Below are 22268 nucleotides of genomic sequence, written 5' to 3' on the forward strand. Positions count from 1 at the left end.
GTGTGACAGGCTATTGTCATCTCTAGAAATGCAAACGTTGTTATCTATTTATGAGTCAGACATTCTGACATACATAATAAACGCAGCTGTATGGAGTGTGTGTGGGTGGGGGGGGGGGGGGGGGTAGCCTGTGCGAGTGAGGCTTTAATTGACACAAATCCTCATTGCCTCCAACACATCTCCAGTTAATCTCTAAATATCACCTAATTGACGATAAACATGAACTGTGTAGTATTTCTCACAAACCCGTGTTATTATTTTGAGGGAAAGGGGGCAGGTGGTAAACAAAGGATATCTTTGTCGCGGTTTCGGTAGGCTACGGCACCGATGTCCAATTGCGCGTCAGTGGTGCATTCGCCCTGTGAACACGGACCAATCACAGCGCGCCGAACAACGGTGAAGGGCGGGGCTTGATTCTCCGAGACTGCGTGCACCGCACAGTTTAGCCTACACCACCGATTACCAGCGAAACGAAGCGGGATTGGAGTGTGTGGTCGACTTGTTCAAAGCCAAGTGTATCCGAACGGAGAGACCTGGACGAATATTAATTGAAATCAACGGTGATCTCATATTGGATGAGAGCCGTATGATATGTAGGATAGACCTAACGGTTGGTTCTGTCTGCAAACTGCAGCAATGACCACCACAACCACCACTATACCTGCGAGGGGTCAAGGACTTGGCAGGTGTGTTACCTGTGGAGCGCGTGGAGGGGCTAGCAAATGTGCCGATCAGTCACCCACACCTCTTTGCCTGTGTGTCTAGTTTAACCCCATATGGATGGATGCTATCCCGTTGGAACACAAAGACCTTCAGCATAGTGAGCATGCCTGCCTCTCCGAGCCCACACCTTGCCGGTGCCCTCGCCGCAGCTTCGCCCTGAGCCCCTGGCTCCACCTGAAACCGTCATTCGGTCAGCCTATTCTAACCGGAGCACCATGGTGAGACGAGCAACCACTCGGTAATCTTCCAGAGGACCCCGATTCAACTCTCATTCTTCCCCAGTCTTTGTTGTATACATTTTGTCTGCCTGCGCTCTGGGTTTCCTTTGTAACACAGGGTTTACGCAGAGCCGAGTGGACAGGGCAGCAGAGCTCCAGGGGTTTGGCAGTTCTTTGTTGTCGAGAGATGGCAGCGGGACCAGAGCGGCCGGTGTCAGAGGCGCAGGAGCGGGACCAACCGCCAATTGAGAACGGCTTCGTGTCGCTGGAGCAGACACAGGCCCCCAGGCTGCTGCCGCACGTCGACGGCTCAATTCTACCGTCCCTCGGGGGGTTTGGGAAACACCAAAAGCAGCTCGTGATCCTGACGTGGATACCGGCTTTATTTATCGGATTTAGCCAGTTTTCGGATTATTTCCTTTTGGCCCAACCGAACGGCACGTGCGTACAGCCACTGGTCAACGGGAGTAATTGGACCATGGGCTCTTTAACGTTACCGGTGACCGTAACGAATGGTGGCATTGGTACACCCGTGCCTTACCTCCCCCTAGACAATGGCACAAGAGACGGTGTCGGTGACAGCGGTGGCATGCAATGCGCGTGTAAGGAGTGGAAGCTCGAACTGCAGACTGGACTCAGTCAGAACGTGGTAACCAAGGTAACAAGTGTGCACCAGATGCCATACCTCCCCTCTTGACTGTTTCGGCATCTGAAAAAGCTGAACAATCATCAGCATCACTAACAGTGCATCCTATGCAGCTATGGGGCACAAGCTGGTCTCAGTGGAGTTTAGTCTACCCAGCACCATGGACAGTACATACACTCTGCCAATGTTCCATTCTGTACATTCTGTGTCATAGGCCTACTGTAAGACAGAGCACAGTTTGCCCTTAGAGCATACAGTATCTGGTGCCCACTCATTTTCAAACCACTTTCATATCTCAGCTGACCTCAGTTGTCATGATCAAAACACAGTACACTTTGGAGTATAACAATCCATGCCAGCTAATTGAATGAATCCTACTGTGGTGTTGCCTATTAGGCCACTCTGTGATACTGATGAGAGCAGAGGATGTGATTATTGTACAATCCATCATAGAAGAAGAGTAGGTGTAGCAGGTAGTCTCTTTTGACCCCCAACACATTGACCTGCATCTGAGCAGGTTTGACAAAATAACAATTCAATCTAAAACAGGTACATTCTTATATGAGATTAAGTTTAACTGTGTGTGTTAGTATGTGTGATCTTTTCTTAGTGTTTTATTGTGTGTGTGCATGTGTTCAGTGCCAGACATCTGTTTTTTTCAGATAATGCTGGGTTTAAATAGCCCATTGATAAACCTATTACAGTAGACTTATCAATCATACCCGATACTCATCTCTCTCTTCTCTCTTGCACTTTTACTCTCCTTCAATCTCTCTCTTCCTTCTTTCTCTCTCTCCCTATCTCTTCCTTACTCTCTCCAACCAAGTTGTGCTTCAGGATCTTTTAGTTTTATCCCTAACAACTTATATGATTACTCTTTCTTTCATGTAGTTTGCTGTGTGATACTGTATCATGTTGTTGATAAACATGTACAGTATTTATGTCCCTCTCATTCTCTTTCTCTCCTGTTATTTGGTGTATTATTAGTTATAACCTCAGCAAAAAAAGTAACGTCCATTTTTCAGGACCCTGTCTTTCAAAGATAATAAGTCAAAATCAAAATAACTTCACAAATCTTCATTGTAAAGGGTTTAAACACTCTCCCATGCATGTTCAATGAACCATAAACAATTAATGAACATGCACCTGTGAAACGGTCGTTAAGACACTAACAGCTTACAGACGGTAGGCAATTAAGGTCACAGTTATGAAAGTTAGGACACTAAAGAGGCCTTTCTACTTGACTCTGAAAAACACCAAAAGAAAGATGCCCAGGGTCCCTACTCATCTGCGTGAATGTGCCTTATGCACGTTGCAAGGAGGGATGAGGACTGCAGATGTGGCCATGGCAATAAATTGCAATGTCCGTACTGTGAGACGCCTAAGACAGCGCTACAGGGCGGACAGCTGATCGTCCTCGCAGTGGCAGACCACGTGTAACAACACCTAAACAGGATCGGTACATCCGAACATCACACCTGCGGGACAGGTACAGGATGGCAACAACAACTGCCCGAGTTACACCAGGAACGCACAGTCCCTCCATCAGTGCTCAGACTTTCCGCAATAGGCTGAGATAGGCTGGACTGAGGGCACGTAGGCCTGTTGTAAGGCAGGTCCTCACCAGACATCACCAGCAACAACGTCGCCTATGGGCACAAACCCACCTTCGCTGGACCAGACAGGACTGGCAAAAATGCTCTTCACTGAAGAGTCACGGTTTTGTTGCATGAGGGGTGAAGGTCGGATTTGCGTTTATCGTCGAAGGAATGAGCATTACACCGAGGCCTGTACTCTGGGCGGGATCGATTTGGAGGTGGAGGGTCCGTCATGGTCTGGGGCGGTGTGTCACAGCATCATCGGACTGAGCTTGTTGTTATTGCAGGCATTCTCAATGCTGTGCGTTACAGGGAAGACATCCTCCTCCCTCATGTGGTACCCCTCCTGCAGGCTCATCCTGACATGACCCTCCAGCATGACATTGCCACCAGCTATACTGCTCGTTCTGTGCGTGATTTCCTGCAAGACAGAAATGTCAGTGTTCTGCCATGGCCAGCGAAGACTTCAATCCCATTGAGCACGTCTGGGACCTGTTGGATCGGAGGGTGAGGGCTAAGGCTATTCCCCCCAGAAATGTCCTGGAACTTGTAGGTGCTTTAGTGGAAGAGTGGGGTAACATCTCACAGCAAGAACAGGCAAATCTGGTGCAGTCCATGAGGAGGAGATGCACTGCAGTACTTAATGCAGCTGGTGGCCACACCAGAGACTGACTTTTGATTTTGACCCACACCCTTTGTTCAGGGACACATTATTCCATTTCTGTTAGTCACATGTCAGTGGAACTTGTTCAGTTTATGTCTCAGTTGTTGAATCTTGTTATGTTCATACAAATATTTACACATGTTAAGTTTGCTGAAAATAAACGCAGTTGACAGTGAGAGGATGTTTCTTTTCATGCTGAGTTTATTTAATACATATATTTCCCACTTCTCTCTCTGCAGTGGAACCTGGTGTGTGATTCAGCCTGGAAGGTTCACATCGCCAAGTTCTCTCTCTTAGTGGGATCTATCTTCGGCTACCTGGTGATGGGCATTCTGGCCGACTGGTACGTGATCCAGCATTCTCCTTCTCCATTTTGTGTCTTTGTGTGTGACAGTGGAAATTCCGCTCCAACCGGGGCGGTAACTCACAACTCCCCCCAACGTAACAAAACATACTCCAGAAACAGTGTCAATACCACTGACCAATAAAAAGCCAAGGCATATCTGGATCTGGGGTGACAGTACTTCTAGGTCTCAGCAAGGTAGTAGTGATGCACTTAGCCATCTGCTACATGTGTTCTCATGTCTGTGTCTGCATCCCCACTCCCCCAGGCATCTGAGAATAGACAGTGTCTTTTGAAAAACACCCACAGATCTCCCTGTTGAGTTGTCTGTGGGATGAGCTGTAGCTATAGCAACATAGACTACTCTGACCCAATGATCTGCTGACCTCTAACCCAGGATCAGGTTGTAGACCATTGGACTAATTTCTCTTTCCATTTCTAATTTTCTTTCTCTCCCATTCGCTCTCTCTCTCTTTCTCTCCCATTCTCTAATTCTCTCTCTCTCTCTCAGGTTCGGTCGACACCCTGTCCTGATAGTCTCGGTGCTGTTCATGTTGGTGTTTGGTTTGAGTGTAGCGTTCTCCTTCAACGTGACCATGTTCAGCACATTACGTTTCTTTGAGGGCTTCTGTCTGGCTGGCCTCACTCTCTCCCTCTACATACTGAGTAAGTACACCTCCACTTCCTGGTATCTACTTCTGTTGTCTGTCAAAGACTGCCCAGGAAGCACAATGCATGGTCTTTCTAGAACGTAGGGCTCTACTCCACAAACGTCCTTTTCCTCTTCCCCCACATCACTCCACCTCGAAGGTAGTACCTCACTTCTCTCTCACTCAGCTTTTTCACACTATTCCTTCACCTCTCTCCACTCAACAAACCTTCTCTGGTGTGTTGCTAGTCGTCCTTGGATGATGATGTGTCTCCTCCTCTCTGTCACGTTGTCACCAGACTCACCCCATGCTGCTCAATTCAATTTCAATTTAAGGGCTTTATTAGCATGGGAAAAATATGCCAAAGCAAGTGAAGTAGGTAATAAACAAAAAGCAATACAAAACATTACATTCACAGAAGTTCCAAAATAATTAAGACATTTCAAATGTCATATTATGTCTATATGTACAGTGTTGTACATATATTTACAGTGTTGTACATATATTTACAGTGTTGATGTACAAATAGTTAAAGTACAAAAGGGGGGAAAAATTAACATAAATATGGGTTGCATTTACAATGGTGTTTGTTCTTCATTGGTTGCCCTTTTCTTGTTGCTGTGATGGCACACTGGTATTTCACCCAGTAGATATGGGACTTTATCAAAATGGGGTTTGTTTTCGGATCTGTGTAATCTGAGGGAAATATGTGTCTCTAATATGGTCGTACATTTGGCAGGAGGTTAGGAAGTGCAACTCAGTTTCCACCTCATTTTGTGGGCAGTGTGCACATAGTCTGGCTTCTCTTGAGAGCCAGGTCTGCCTACGGCGGCCTTTCTCAATGGCAAGGCTATGCTCACTGAGTCTGTACATAGTCAAAGCTTTCCTTAAGTTTGGGTCAGTCACAGTTGTCAGGTATTCTGCCACTGTGTACTCTCAGTTTAGGGCCAAATAGCATTCTAGTTTGCTCAGTTTTTTTGTTAATTCTTTATAAGTTATTCTGTTTTCGTTTTCTCCTGATTTGGTTGGGTCTAATTGTGTTTCTGTCCTGGGGCTCTGTGGGGTCTGTTTGTGAACAGAGCTCCAGGACCAGCTTGCTTAGGGGACTCTTCTCCAGGTTCATCTCTCTGTAGGTGATGGCTTTGTTATGGAAGGTCTGGGAATCGCTTCCTTTTAGGTGGTTGTAGAATTTAAACAACTATTTTTTGGATGTTGATAATTAGCTGGTATCAGCCTAGTTCTGCTCTGCATGCATTATTTGGTGTTTTACATTGTACACTGAGGATATTTTTGCAGAATCATTTATGCAGTCTCTCCATTTGGTGTTTGTCCCATTTTGTGAATTCTTGATTGGTGAGCGGACCCCAGACCTCACAAACATAAAGGGCAATGGGCTCTATAACTGATTCAAGTATTTTTAGCCAGTTCCTAATTGGTATATCGAATTTGATGTTATTTTTGATGGCATAGAAGCCCTTCTTGCCTTGTCTCTCAGCTCGTTCACAGCTTTATGGAAGTTACCTGTGGCGCTGATGTTTAGACCGAGGTATGTATAGTTTTTTGTGTGCTCTAGGGCAACGGTGTCTAGATGGAATTTGTATTGGTGGTCCTGGCGACTGGACCTTTTTTGGAACACCATTATTTTTGTCTTATTGAGATTTACTGTCAGGGCCCAGGTCTGACAGAAGATCTAGGTGCTGCTGTAGGTCCTCCTTGGTTGGTGACAGAAGCACCAGATCATCAACAAACAGTAGGCATTTGACTTCAGATTCTAGTAGGGTGAGGCTGGGCGTTGCAGACTGTTCTAGTGCCCTTGCTAATTCGTTGATATATAATGTTGAAGAGGGTGGGGCTTAAGCTGCATCCCTGTCTCACCCAACAGGCCTGTGGAAAGAAATGTTTGTGTTTTTTGCCAATTTTAACCGCACACTTGTTGTTTGTGTACATGGATTTCATGATGTTGTATGTTTTTCCCCCAACACCACTTTCCATCAATTTGTATAGCAGACCCTCATGCCAAATTGAGTCAAATGCTTTTTTGAAATCAATAAGGCATGAGAAGACTTTGTTTTGGTTGGGTTGTTTGTCAATTAGGGTGTGCAGGGTGAATACGTGGTCTGTCGTATGGTAATTTCTTTTAAAGCCAATTTGACATTTGCTCAGTACATTGTTTTCACTGAGGAAATGAATTAGTCTGCTGTTAATGATAATGCAGAGGATTTTCCCGAGGTTGCTGATGACGCATATGTAACGGCGTTCGTCTGTTGAAAGAGGAGCGGACCAAAATGCAGCGTGGTGGTTACTCATGTTCTTAAATAAAGAAGAACAAACAAACAAATACAAAACAACAAACGTAACGCAAAAACCTATACAGCCTATCTTGTGACAACTAACACAGAGACAGGAACAATCACCCACAAACACACAGTGAAACCCAGGCTACCTAAATATGGTTCCCAATCAGAGACAACGAGAATCACCTGACTCTGATTGAGAACCGCCTCAGGCAGCCATAGACTATGCTAGACACCCCACAAAACCCTAAGACAAAAACGCACCACAAAAACCCATGTCACACCCTGGCCTGACCAATTAAATGAAGACAAACATAATATACTACGACCAAGGCGTGACAGCATATCCCATGGTAGTTATAGGGGTCAAATTTGTCTCCACTATTGTGGATTGGGGTGATCAGTCCTTGGTTCCAAATATTGGGGAAGATGCCAGAGCTAAGGATGATGTTAAAGAGTTTTAATATAGCCAATTGTAATTTGTGGTCTGTCTATTTTATAATTTCATTGAGGATACCATTAACACCACAGGCCTTTTTGGGTTGGAGGGTTTGTATTTTGTCCTGTTGTTCATTCAATTTACATTGGAGAATCCTATAGGTTGTGGTAGTCTTTAATAGTTGATTCTAAGATTTGTATTTGATCATGTATATTTTTTTGCTGTTTGTTCTTTGTTATAGGGACAAAAATATTGGAAAAGTGGTTTCCCCTTACATCTCCGTTTTGGATAGATAACTAGGGACGCACAATATATCGGTAAGCATATAGGAATTGGCCGATATTAGCTAAATATGCCAACATCGGCCCGATGTCTAGTTTAAAGCCGATGTTCAAAACCGATGTCAAAGCTGACGTGCATACCTATATAACGTAGGTAGATGACGTGCATACCTATATAACGTAGGTAGATGACGTGCATACCTATATAACGTAGGTAGATGACGTGCATACCTATATAACGTAGGTAGATGACGTGCATACCTATATAACGTAGGTAGATGACGTGCATACCTATATAACGTAGGTAGATGACGTGCATACCTATATAACGTAGGTAGATGACGTGCATACCTATATAACGTAGGTAGATGACGTGCATACCTATATAACGTAGGTAGATGACGTGCATACCTATATAACGTAGGTAGATGACGTGCATACCTATATAACGTAGGTAGATGACGTGCATACCTATATAACGTAGGTAGATGACGTGCATACCTATATAACGTAGGTAGATGACGTGCATACCTATATAACGTAGGTAGATGACGTGCATACCTATATAACGTAGGTAGATGACGTGCATACCTATATAACGTAGATAGATGACGTGCATACCTATATAACGTAGATAGATGACGTGCATACCTATATAACGTAGATAGATGACGTGCATACCTATATAACGTAGATAGATGACGTGCATACCTATATAACGTAGATAGATGACGTGCATACCTATATAACGTAGGTAGATGACGTGCATACCTATATAACGTAGGTAGATGACGTGCATACCTATATAATATAGGTAGATGAGGTACATACCTATATAACATAGATAGATGACGTGCATACCTATATAACGTAGATAGATGACGTGCATACCTATATAACGTAGATAGATGACGTAATGACTGTAAAAATACAGCGCTACACAGAACAAAAGCGCACACTTCCAACTACTAAACAAGTTCAAGTCGAGCAGTCATTTGAAAGAGTAAGTACATTTTTGCGAGACAACTCAAAGGCGAAATCCATTAACGCCAAGATAATGGAATTCATTGCCCTTGACAATCAACCGTAGATTGATAGATGATGTTGGCTTTCGCCGACTGGTCGAGCACCTCGAGCCCCGGTACACACTATCAAGTAGGCGCTATTTTTCAGATGTTGCCTTACCGGAGTTCCCCAGTATTGTTGAAACGCACATTCCTGAGCTACTTGCTATGGGCGTCACTGCTATTATCTTCACGACTGACATTTGGACCAGGGATATCAGCCCCATGAGCATGCTGAGTCTGATAGCACAGTGGGTCGACGAGGATTTCGTACTGTGGAAAGCCATATTGCATGCTTAAGAATGTGCTGGTTCTCATACTGCTGCTGCCATTTCAATGGCATTTGACAACATGTTTGAAACTTGGAAACATGAACACACTCCTAGCTCCATTCGAACAACTGACTGGAGAAATAAGCTCTTCAACTGTGTCTGCAGCAGACGTGATACCCTCTGTCATGGCATTGAAACGCCTGCTCAACAAAACTGCCCACACAGACGTGGTGTTAAAACCTGCAAAAGTACTCTACAAGAGGCTGTGTACAAGCATTTCAGTGGCATTCTCTCTGAGCCTCTTTATTGTGTCGCACCCTGCTCAGTACAAGGACCACTACTTCGATGCAGACAAGAAACAGGGTTTACGTGAAATGTTACATACACAGCTGGACAAGATGGAAACAGACACATTGACAGTGCGCACCGAGGAAGAGAGGCCATGGACAGACAGAGCTGAAACTTCACTGCTTGACATGTATGATGAAATCCTGGTTGAGAATGAACAAATGAACAAATGAACAACGAAACAGCACAACAAGTGAAAGAAATAGGTTTTTGATTATGTTTTACTGGTAATGGGGACATACGTAAATACCCCAAAAATTGCTTTTTGGTCAGTGTGTGTGGGTGTGTGTTTCAACTATTTAACTGTACTAGAATGCTTAAAAGGCCGCAAAAAAAATATTATTTGTTTTCAGTATCAGTATCGGGGTTTTTTTGTCAAGGAAAATATTGGATATCGGTGTCGGCCAAAAATGTCACATCCCTATAGATAACTCTTCTTGTTGTTGTTTGGTTAGTGTTTTCCAATCTTTCCAGGATTGGTTAGAGTTTATGGATTCTTCAATTACATTGAGCTGATTTCTGACGTGCTGTTCCTTCTTTTTCCGTTGTCTATTTATTTATTGTTTTAGTGATTCACCATTGTGAAGGCGAAGGCTCATGGTTTTCTGGGTCTCTCATTTTTAGGTTGGGTAGGTTTCTCAATTTCTTTCTTAAGTTTTTGCATTCTTCATCAAACCATTTGTCATTGTTGTTAATTTTCTTCGGTTTTCTGTTTGAAATGTTTAGATTTGATAGGGAAGCTGAGAGGTCAAATATACTGTTTAGGTTTTCTACCTCCAAGTTAACTCCTTCACTATTAGGAAGTTGTGTAAAAGGAATTTAAGTTGTTGTTGCCTAATTGTTTTTTGGTAGATTTCCACAATACTTTCCTTCCATCTATAGCATTTCTTAATATTATTCAGTTCCTTTGGTTTGATGCCCCACGATTGAATATTGCTCTGTTCAAGTAGACATTGATTTTGCTATGATTTGATAGGGGTGTCAGTGGGTTGACTGAGAGACTCTGGGTTGAAGTCAGTGATAAAGTAGTCTACAGTACTACTGCCAAGAGATGAGCTATACAGTGGGGAGAACAAGTATTTGATACACTGCCGATTTTGCAGGTTTTCCTACTTACAAAGCATGTAGAGGTCTGTAATGTTTATCATAGGTACACTTCAACTGTGAGAGACGGAATCTAAAACAAAAATCCAGAAAATCATATTGTATGATTTTTAAGTAATTAATTTGCATTTTATTGCATGACATAAGTATTTGATACATCAGAAAAGCAGAACTTAATATTTGGTACAGAAACCTTTGTTTGCAATTACAGAGAACATATGTTTCCTGTAGTTCTTGACCAGGTTTGCACACACTGCAGCAGGGATTTTGGCCCATGCAGACCTTTTCCAGATCCTTCAGGTTTCGGGGCTGTCGCTGGGCAATACGGACTTTCAGCTCCCTCCAAAGATTTTCTATTGGGTTCAGGTCTGGCTAGGCCACTCCAGGACCTTGAGATGCTTCTTACGGAGCCACTCCTTAGTTGCCCTGGCTGTGTGTTTCGGGTCGTTGTCATGCTGGAAGACCCAGCCACGACCCATCTTCAATGCTCTTACTGAGGGAAGGAGGTTGTTGGCCAAGATCTCGCGATACATGGCCCCATCTATCCTCAATACGGTGCAGTCGTCCTGTCCCCTTTGCAGAAAAGCATCCCCAAAGAATGGTGTTTCCACCTCCATGCTTCACAGTTGGGATGGTGTTCTTGGGGCTGTACTCATCCTTCTTCTTCCTCCAAACACGGTGAGTGGAGTTTAGACCATAAAGCTCTATTTTTGTCTCATCAGACCACATGACCTTCTCCCATTCCTCCTCTGGATCATCCAGATGGTCATTGGCAAACTTCAGACGGGCCTGGACATGCGCTGGCTTGAGCAGGGGGACCTTGCATGCACTGCAGGATTTTAATCCATGACGGCGTAGTGTGTTACTAATGGCTTTCTTTGAGACTGTGGTCCCAGCTCTCTTCAGGTCATTGACCAGGTCCTGCCGTGTAGTCCTGGGCTGATCCCTCACCTTCCTCATGATCATTGATGCCCCACAAGGTGAGATCTTGCATGGAGCCCCAGACCGAGGGTGATTGACCGTCATCTTGAACTTCTTCCATTTTCTAATAATTGCAGCAACAGTTGTTGCCTTCTCACCAAGCTGCTTGCCTATTGTCCTGTAGTCCATCCCATCCTTGTGCAGGTCTACAATTTTATTCCTGATGTCCTTACACAGCTCTCTGGTCTTGGCCATTGTGGAGAGGTTGGAGTCTGTTTGATTGAGTGTGTGGACAGGTGTCTTTATACAGGTAACGAGTTCAAACAGATGCAGTTAATACAGGTAATGAGTGGAGAACAGGAGGGATTCTTAAAGAAAAACTAACAGGTCTGTGAGAGCCGGAATTCTTACTGGTTGGTAGGTGATCAAATACTTATGTCATGCAATAAAATGCTTATTAATTACTTAAAAATCATACAATGGGATTTTCTGGGTTTTTGTTTTAGATTCTATCTCTTACAGTTGAAGTGTACCTATGATAACAATTACAGACCTCTACATGCTTAATAAGTAGAAAAACCTGCAAAATCGGCAGTATCAGTATCAAATACTTGTTCTCCCCACTGTAGGTGTACCTACCATAGGAGTCCTCTCGAAGCCTACCATTGACTATGTACATACCCAGCGTGCGACAGAGCTGCAGGAGTTGTGACCCGTTTTTGTTGGTTATGTTGTCGTAGTTGTACCTTGGGAGCATATGGGGGAGGGAATGCTGTCACCTCCAGGCAGGTGTTTGTCCCCCTGTATGCAGAGGGTGTCAGGTTCTGGTCCAGTTCTGGCATTTAGGTCACCACAGACTAGTACATGTCTATGGGCCTGGAAATGGTTGATTTCCTCCTCCAGGATGGAGAAGCTGTCTTCATTAAAGCATGGGTATTCTAGTGGGGGGGATATAGGTAGCACACAGGAGGATATTTCCCCCTGTTGAGATAATGCTCTCCGTCTCTGTGTCTGTCTACCTGAAGTGATAAACAACAACATTAGACTATGGGTGTTGATTATATTCACAGCATTGTTAAACCTCAATAGTCTCTGTCTAGTTCGAATAGATACACTGCATGAATAAGATGATTAGCATGATTCACTTTACAGTCTTTGGTGGGGGACCTGACAATGTCTTGTTTTGCTTTGTCCTTTATCTAAAGCTATGCCTGACTGCCATACTGATGCCCAACCCCCTAACCACTGTTCCCCTCCCCCTTGATGGGGACATCAGTATATTCTAGCTTGTACTTTATCTACAGCTATGTTTGGCATACTATCCTCCTGCGCTTTTACCATAAAACCTCCAACCCCTCTCCCTTGTCACCTAGGCTTTTTGGACTTTTCTCACTAGAGAGATTAGTCAGTCAGTTTGAGGGTGGGGTGGGGGAGGGGGGGTGCTGCTGTGTTAGGTCTGCAGCGGTATTGTTCAACACAGCAGGGGGTAGCTGATAAATGTCTTCTAAGCTTCACTAAAAACAAACAAACAAAATGGACGTGGTGAGTCATACGGGGGTTTAATCCCTGAGCTGTTGATACTGTAGAACCTTTACTGTTCCTGTTGTTACTGTTGTTATAGAGACTCTCACTATCCTTTATCATGCCTGTCCAGATAAATGCAGGGGATTTTACGCTTCTATAGAGGTGATCCTGGGGAAATGGTTTGAGGCTAACGTGATGAATATAGAATTCCTCCATTTTTTGTGGTGTACTACCGATGTGTTTTTTGAGAAATAGGTTATGGGTTTTTGTGCTGGTGAATGTGTGGTCTCACATTAGCCAGATGAGTGCTGTATGGTGTTGTTTGGGTGTTTGTCGCAGAGTTAATCAAACAAAGACTGTCTACAAACTCGGAGTCATGTTTTGTGTGTGTGTTTGTGTGAGGTCATTGTTACCAGGCCATACTAGAAGGGAGGCTGACAAAGCTGTTGTTTCCCCATCATGCCTTCCCATTTTTTCACCGATCAGGTTCTGTGTCTAAAATCATAATTTCTTAATGTTCACATTCAGTAATCATGTACAGTGCCTTGCGAAAGTATTCGGCCCCCTTGAACTTTGCGACCTTTTGCCACATTTCAGGCTTCAAACATAAAGATATAAAACTGTATTTTTTTGGGAAGAATCAACAACAAGTGGGACACAATCATGAAGTGGAACGACATTTATTGGATATTTCAAACTTTTTTAACAAATCAAAAACTGAAAAATTGGGCGTGCAAAATTATTCAGCTCCTTTACTTTCAGTGCAGCAAACTCTCTCCAGAAGATCAGTGAGGATCTCTGAATGATCCAATGTTGACCTAAATGACTAATGATGATAAATACAATCCACCTGTGTGTAATCAAGTCTCCGTATAAATGCACCTGCACTGTGATAGTCTCAGAGGTCCGTTAAAAGCGCAGAGAGCATCATGAAGAACAAGCAACACACCAGGCAGGTCCGAGATACTGTTGTGAAGAAGTTTAAAGCCAGATTTGGATACAAAAAGATTTCCCAAGCTTTAAACATCCCAAGGAGCACTGTGCAAGCGATAATATTGAAATGGAAGGAGTATCAGACCACTGCAAATCTACCAAGACCTGGCCGTCCCTCTAAACTTTCAGCTCATACAAGGAGAAGACTGATCAGAGATGCAGCCAAGAGGCCCATGATCACTCTGGATGAACTGCAGAGTTCTACAGCTGAGGTGAGAGACTCTGTCCATAGGACAACAATCAGTCGTATATTGCACAAATCTGGCCTTTATGGAAGAGTGGCAAGAAGAAAGCCATTTCTTAAAGATATCCATAAAAAGTGTTGTTTAAAGTTTGCCACAAGCCACCTGGGAGACACACCAAACATGTGGAAGAAGGTGCTCTGGTCAGATGAAACCAAAATTGAACTTTTTGGCAACAATGCAAAACGTTATGTTTGGCGTAAAAGCAACACAGCTCATCACCCTGAACACACCATCCACACTGTCAAACATGGTGGTGGCAGCATCATGGTTTGGGCCTGCTTTTCTTCAGCAGGGACAGGGAAGATGGTTAAAATTGATGGGAAGATGGATGGAGCCAAATACAGGACCATTCTGGAAGAAAACCTGATGGAGTCTGCAAAAGACCTGAGACTGGGACGGTCCAAAATGATCCAAAACATAAAGCAAAATCTACAATGGAATGGTTCAAAAATAAACATATCCAGGTGTTAGAATGGCCAAGTCAAAGTCCAGACCTGAATCCAAACGAGAATCTTTGGAATGAACTGAAAACTGCTGTTCACAAATGCTCTCCATCCATCCAACCTCACTGAGCTCGAGCTGTTTTGCAAGGAGGAATGGGATAAACTGTCAGTCTCTCGATGTGCAAAACTGATAGAGACATACCCCAAGCGACTTACAGCTGTAATCGCAGCAGAAGGTGGCGCTACAAAGTATTAACTTAAGGGGGTTGAATAATTTTGCACGCCCAATTTTTCCGTTTTTGATTTGTTAAAAAAGTTTGAAATATCCAATAAATGTCGTTCCACTTCATGATTGTGTCCCACTTGTTGTTGATTCTTCACAGAAAAATACAGTTTTATATCTTTATGTTTGAAGCCTGAAATGTGGCAAAAGGTCGCAAAGTTCAAGGGGGCCGAATACTTTCGCAAGGCACTGTATAAGACCAGCTGACATTGTGGTGTGTCACAAACAAAGACCGCACACTCACATACACAGGCTCCTCGGCTCACGCATGCACGTACGCACACACAGAGCTACCTATGCTGACATAAGACAACCCTTATACTACTGTTTGTCAGCTTAAATAGAAAAGTCCTTTAAATGGGATCCATTTCACTTGACACATGTCTAAGTGTTGCTGTACACCTGAGACCTAACAGTCCTTCGGGCCCTGGCAGACACATGGCCCCTCGGGAATAAGACTGATTATACAGTAGACATTCACCCACACACAACTAGCAGCTTGTGACCTTGATCTGAAATAATGCTTTGAATAGGCACTGTTCTCTCACTGTAATTATACAGGGTGTGTGTGTGGGTTGGTTCGTCTATTCTTGTGGGGACCTAAAATCCCCAAAAGTCACCACAAGGATAGTAAAACAAGGAAAATTCTCCCTCGTGGAGACATTTCCCACATCCCAATGAGGAAAAATACTATTTTAAGCTTAGGGGTTCGGTTTAGGGTTAGGGTTACAGTTATGATTATGGTAAGAGTTAGTGGTTAGGAGTTAGGTTTTGGGTTAGGGTTATGGGTTAAATTTAGGGTTATGGTAAGGGTCAGGGGTTAGGGAAAATATGATTTGCTTGTTTGTAGGTGACCAAATACTTATTTTCCACCATAATTTGCAAATAAATTCATTAAAAATCCTACAATGTGATTTTCAGGATTTTTTTTCTCATTTTGTCTGTCATAGTTGAAGTGTACATATGATGAAACTTACAGGCCTCTCTCGTCTTTTTAAGTGGGAGAACATGCACAATTGGTGGCTGACTAAATACTTTTTTGCCCCACTGTATACTGTCAGAGCTGGTAGGATAAAGCTGCATTGTTGTTCTTGTTGTTGTTATTATTGTTTGTCTCAGAGAGTAAGGAGTCATACTATAGCATTTTGCCACACCACAGTAGACATGCTCAAAAGGATTCATGTTAATAGAAAATAATAGCATATCGTTATTGCTATGGTAGTCATGGTATGACCAACAATGGCGCCGGAGAAGAAGGCTAATGTTTTACGTGTCCCCAACCGATTGTGTTTTATTTTTTTTATTTGCGTTGTTTGTCACTTATTTTTTTACTTATTTTGTACATCAAATCAAATCAAATTTATTTATATAGCCCTTCGTACATCAGCTGATATCTCAAAGTGCTGTACAGAAACCCAGCCTAAATCCCCAAACAACAAGCAATGCAGGTGTAGAAGCACGGTGGCTAGGAAAAACTCCATAGAAAGGCCAAAACCTAGGAAGAAACCTAGAGAGGAACCAGGCTATGTGGGGTGGCCAGTCCTCTTCTGGCTGTGCCGGGTGGAGATTATAACAGAACATGGCCAAGATGTTCAAATGTTCATAAATTACCAGCATGGTCGAATAATAATAAGGCAGAACAGTTGAAACTGGAGCAGCAGCACGGCCAGGTGGACTGGGGACAGCAAGGAGTCATCATGTCAGGTAGTCCCGGGGCATGGTCCTAGGGCTCAGGTCCTCCGAGAGAGAGAAAGAAAGAGAGAAAGAGAGAATTAGAGAAAGCACACTTAGATTCACACAGGACACCGAATAGGACAGGAGAAGTACTCCAGATATAACAAATTGACCCTAGCCCCCCGACACATAAACTACTGCAGCATAAATACTGGCGATACATAATGTTGCCTCTACTGTCTCTTATGACCGAACATAACTTCTGGACATCAGGACTGCTGTTACTCACCACGGACTGGCAGAATCCTTTTTTTCCTCTAACGAGACTGACGACCCCAACGTGAATGATATACTGCTTTCTCGGGAACAGACCCAGATCCCCGTGACTTGCCTGAAGAGGAGGCTGAGAAAAAGGGGCCAGAGGGCAGGCTGCCATCTGAGAATTTGTAGCGATCGAATAAACCCCCACTTCTTCCATTCTGCTAGCAAACGTGCAATCTTTGGAGAATAAAATCAATGACCTACGCGGAAGAATAAACTACCAACGGGACATTCAAAACTGTAATATTTTACGTATCACGGAGTCGTGGCTGAACGACGATAATATCAACTTACAGCTGGCTGGTTATACGCTGTACCGTCAGGATAGAACAGCGGCATCTGGTAAGACAAGGGGCGGCGGACTATGTATTTTGTAAATAATAGCTGGTGCATGATATCTAAGGAAGTCTCAAGCTATTGCTCGCCTGAGGTAGAGTATCTCATGATAAGTATCTCATGATAAGCTGTAGTACCTACCTAGAGAGTTTACATCTGTATTCTTCGTAGCTGTTTACATACCACCACAGACGGAGGCTGGCGCTAAGACAGCATTGAACGAGCTGTATTCAGCCATAAGCAAACAAGAAAATGCTCAACCAGAGGCGGCGCTCCGAGTAGCCGGGGATAATAATGCAGGGAAACTTAAATCTGTTTTACAACATTTCTATCAGCATTTTAAATGTGCAACCAGAGGGAAAACATCTCTGGACCACCTTTACTCCACACACAGAGACACATACACAGCTCTCCCTCGCCATCCATTTGGCAAATCTGACCATAATTATATCCTCCTGATTCCTGCTTACAAGCAAAAATTAAAGCAGAATACACCAGTGACTAGATCAATAAAAAAGTGGTCAGATGAAGCAGATGCTAAGCTACAGGACCATTTTGCTAGCACAGACTGGAATATGTTCTGAGATTCCTCAGATGGCATTGAGGAGTACACCACATCAGTCATTGGCTTCATCAATAAGGGCATCGATGATGTCGTCCCCTCAGTGACCATATGTACATACCCCAACCAGAAGCCATGGATTACAGGCAACATCCGCACTGAGCTAAAGGCTAGAGCTGCCGCTTTCAAGGAGTGGGACTCTATGCCCTCAGGCGAACCATCAAACAGGCAAAGTGTCAATACAGGACTAAGTTCGAATCATGCTACACCGGCTCTTACACTCGTCGCATGTGGCAGGGCTTGCAAACCATTACAGACTACGAAGGGAAGCACAGCCGCAAGCTGCCCAGTGACACGAGCCTACCAGATCAGCTAAACTACTTCTATGCTCGCTTCGAGGCAAATAACACTGAAACATGCATGAGTGCATCAGCTGTTCCGGAAGACTGTGTGATCACGCTCTCTGCAGCCGATGTGAGTAAGTAACGTTCACAAGGCTGCAGGGCCAGACGGATTACCAGGACATGTTGACTAACTCGCAAGTGTCTTCACTGACATTTTCAACCTCTCCCTGTCCGAGTCTGTAATACCAATATGTTTTAAGCAGACCACCATCATGCCTGTGCCCAAGAACACTAAGGTAACCTGCCTAAATTACTACCGACCCGTAGCACTCATGTCTGTAGCCATGAAGTGCTTTGAAAGGCTGGTCATTGCTCACATCAACACCATTATCCCAGAAACCCTAGACCCACTCCAATTTGAATACCGCCCCAATAGATCCACAGATGATGCAATCTCATTCACACTCCACACGGCCCTTTCCCACCTGGACAAAAGGAACACCTATGTGAGAATGCTATTCATTGACTACAGCTCAGCATTCAACACCATAGTGCCCTCAAAGCTCATCAATAAGCTAAGGACCCTGGTACTAAACACCTCCCTCTGCAACTGGATCCTGGACTTCCTGACAGGCCGCCCCTAGGTGATAAGTGTAGGTAACAACACATCCGCCAAGCTGATCCTCAACACAGGGTCCCCTCGGGGGTGCTTGCTCAGTCCCCTACTGTACTCCCTGTTCACTCATGACTGCATGGCCAGGTACGACTCCAACACCATCATTAAGTCTTCTGATGACACAACAACGGTAGGCGTGATCACCGACAACGATGAGACAGCCTATAGGGAGGAGGTCAGATGATTGTGGACTACAGGAAAAAGAGGACTGAGCACGCCCCCATTCACATCGGCGGGGCTGCTGTGGAGCAAGTTAAGAGCTTCAAGTTCCTTGATGTCCTCATCACCAATAAACTAACGTGGTCCAAGCACATCAATAACGGTCGTGAAGAGGGCACGACAAAACCTATTGCCCCTCAGGAGACTGAAAATATTTGGCATGGGTCCTGAGATCCTCAAAAGGTTCTACAGCTGCACCATCAATGGTTGCATCACTGCCTGGTATGGCAACTGCTCGGGCCTCTCACCGCAAAGCACTACAGCTACAGAGGATGGTGCAAACGGCCCAGTACATCACTGGGGCCAAGCTTCCTGCCATCCAGGACCTCTATACCAGGCCCTAAAATTTGTCAAACACTCCAGCCACCCTAGTCATAGACCGTTCTCTCTGCTACCGCACGGCAAGCGGTACCGGAGACTGCTGCTCTTTAATTATTTGTTACTTATATTTCTTATTCTTATCCCAAAAAATGTAAACTGCATTGTTGGTTAGGGGCTTGTAGGTAAGCATTTCACTGTAAGGTCTATGACCTGTTGTATTCTGCGCATGTGACTATTACAATTTGATTTGATTTAATAGGCTCTAGTGGGAACCAATTTGGTAAGATTTTGGGGTGGGAAAGGGCATACTTAGTCAGCTGCACAACTAAATGCATTCAACCGAAATGTGTCTTCCGCATTTAACCCAACCCCTCTTAATCAGAGCTGCGGGCAGCTGCCTTAATCAAAATGTTCAAAGATATAGTTATACTGAACAAAACATAAACGTAACATGCAATAAGATCTTACTGAGTTATAGTTCATATAAGGTAATCAGTCAATTTAAATAAATATATCAGGCCCTAATCTATGGATTTCACATGACTGTGAATACAGATATGCATCTGTTGGTCACAGATACCTTAAAAAAGGTAGGGGCGTGGATCAGAAAACCTGTGAGTATCTGGTGTGACCATTTTCCTCATGCAGTGGGACACATCTCCTTCACATAGAGTTGATCAGGCTGTTGATTGTGGCCTGTGGAATGTTCCACTCCTCTTCAATGGCTGTGCGAAGTTGCTGGATATTGGCAGGAACTGGAACATGCTGTCGCACACGTTGATCCAGAGCATCCCAAACATGCTAAATGGGTAACATGTCTGGTGAGGATGCAGGCCATGGAAGAACTGGGACATTTTCAGCTTCCAGGAATTGTGTACAGATGCTTGCAACATAGGGCCGTGCATTATCATGCTGAAACATGAGGTGATGGCGGCAGATGAATGGCACGACAATTGGCGTCACGATCTTGTCAAGGTATCTCTGTGCATTCAAATTGCCATAGATGCAATTTTGTTTGTTGTCCATACCTTATGTCTGCCCATACTTTAACTCCACTGCCACCATGGGGCACTTTGTTCCCACTGTTGACATCAGCAAACTTGTCACCCACACGATGCCATACACATGGTCTGTGGTTGTAAGGCCGGTTGGACGCACTGCCAAATTCTCTAAAACGACATTGGAGGCGGCTTATGCTTGAGAAATTAACATTATATTCTCTTGCAACAGCTCGGGTGTACATTCCTGCAGTCAGCATGCCAATTGCACACTCCCTCAAAAGTTGAGACATCTGTGGCATTGGGTTGTATGACAAAATAGTACATTTTAGAGTGGCCTTTTATTGTCCCCAACACAAGGTGCACCTGTGTAATGATCATGCTGTTTAATCCGCTTCTTGATATGCCACATCTGTCAGGTGGATGGATTATCTTGGCAAATGAGAAATACTCACTAACAGGGATGTAAACAAATTTGTGCACAACATTTGAGAGAAATAAGCTTTTTGTGAGAACATAGGACCAACACTTATTGCGCTTATATTTTTGTTCAGTGTATATGCACGCACACACGTGCACCCACACGTGCACACAGCAAAACATAAACAAACACACAGTACATACGCCTCTCTCTTTAAGTACAGAACATTTTGAGTGTGTGTGTGCCATGCTGATGAAGGGAAATGGAAATTATATGGGTGTGTGTCCATGTGTGTCTGTGGGGTTTGCAGCCAGAGAAACACTCCCCTTCTTTTCTTTCTGTCCCACCCTTCCCCCTTCCCTCCCTCCCTGCTTATTCTCTCCACATGTCCTTGTCTTTGTCCAATTCCTCTCTCTGTTCTCTTTCCCTATCCATTCCACCCCTCCTCCTCTCATTCTCTCTCCCTCCAACTCATCCCCAAGCTTGTGTGGGATTCTTTCTAGGCTTATTTCGAATCTCTGATCTCCCTTCTATCTCGCTGTTCCACACACACACACAATGAGAGAACAGTGCTTATTCAATACATTATTTCAGAACAAGAGGTCACAAGCTTCTGGTTGTGTGTGTGTGTATTTACTGTATAATCAGTCTTATTCCTGAGGGGCCATGAGTCTGCCAGGGGCCAGAAGGACTGTTAGGTTTTATATGTACTCAATCATTCTACAGGGTTAAATGTTGTGATCCCTCTCTCCATTTCTCCCTTCTTTCTTTCTCCCTCTCTCCATTCCCTTCCTCTCTCTTTTTCCCTTGTTGCTCTCCCTCCATAAAATGTCTCTATTTCTCCACGTCTCCCCTTCAATTCCCTCCATTTCTTCCTTCATAGAGAATGTGGGATAAAGAGGAAAAAAGAAGGGATTGAGAAAGAAGTGGAGAGGAGTAGAGTATTAGTGATAGAGAGAATAGAAGGATACAGTTAAATTACTGACTCAGCCGGAAAGAAGAACAATCACCCCATGTCCTTCCCTCCCTGTCCTCCATCCTCCTCTCCCCCTCTCTTCCTCTCTCACAGGTGCCTGTTATCCATGACAGCTGCCTTATCACCCCCGCTATCCCTCAGACCTTCCACACTCAGTGAGTGGGTGTGGGGTCAAGCCTTTTGTTATGACAGATTTCTTTAGCCACAATCAGTGTTTTCTCTCTCTTTTCTTTCTCTTTCCTTTCTCTCTGCAGCTGATCACTTTCAGCCCTAGTCAGAGGATTGCCTCCTTGTGAAAGGAGAAGCAGGGAACAGGAGTGGGACAGGGGAGGGGGTAGAGGACAGGGGAGGGGGTAGAGGGGAGGGG

The 22268-nt window shown here is 44.2% G+C and overlaps 1 protein-coding gene across 1 annotated transcript in view; it reads left to right on the forward strand.

Moving 5' to 3' along the window:
• Positions 1-389: 389 nt before the first annotated feature.
• LOC109903026 (solute carrier family 22 member 23) overlaps positions 390-22268 on the forward strand; it is a 43284-nt gene continuing 21405 nt past the window's right edge. Inside the window, exons 1-3 of the mRNA XM_020499694.2 lie at positions 390-1599; positions 4089-4192; positions 4704-4858. Of these exons, the coding sequence (XP_020355283.2) occupies positions 1129-1599; positions 4089-4192; positions 4704-4858 (730 nt within the window). The 5' untranslated portion in view covers positions 390-1128. The remainder of the gene's footprint in view (positions 1600-4088; positions 4193-4703; positions 4859-22268) is intronic.

Source organism: Oncorhynchus kisutch, linkage group LG13 (genome assembly GCF_002021735.2).
Source record: "Oncorhynchus kisutch isolate 150728-3 linkage group LG13, Okis_V2, whole genome shotgun sequence".
Lineage (NCBI taxonomy): Eukaryota > Metazoa > Chordata > Actinopteri > Salmoniformes > Salmonidae > Oncorhynchus > Oncorhynchus kisutch.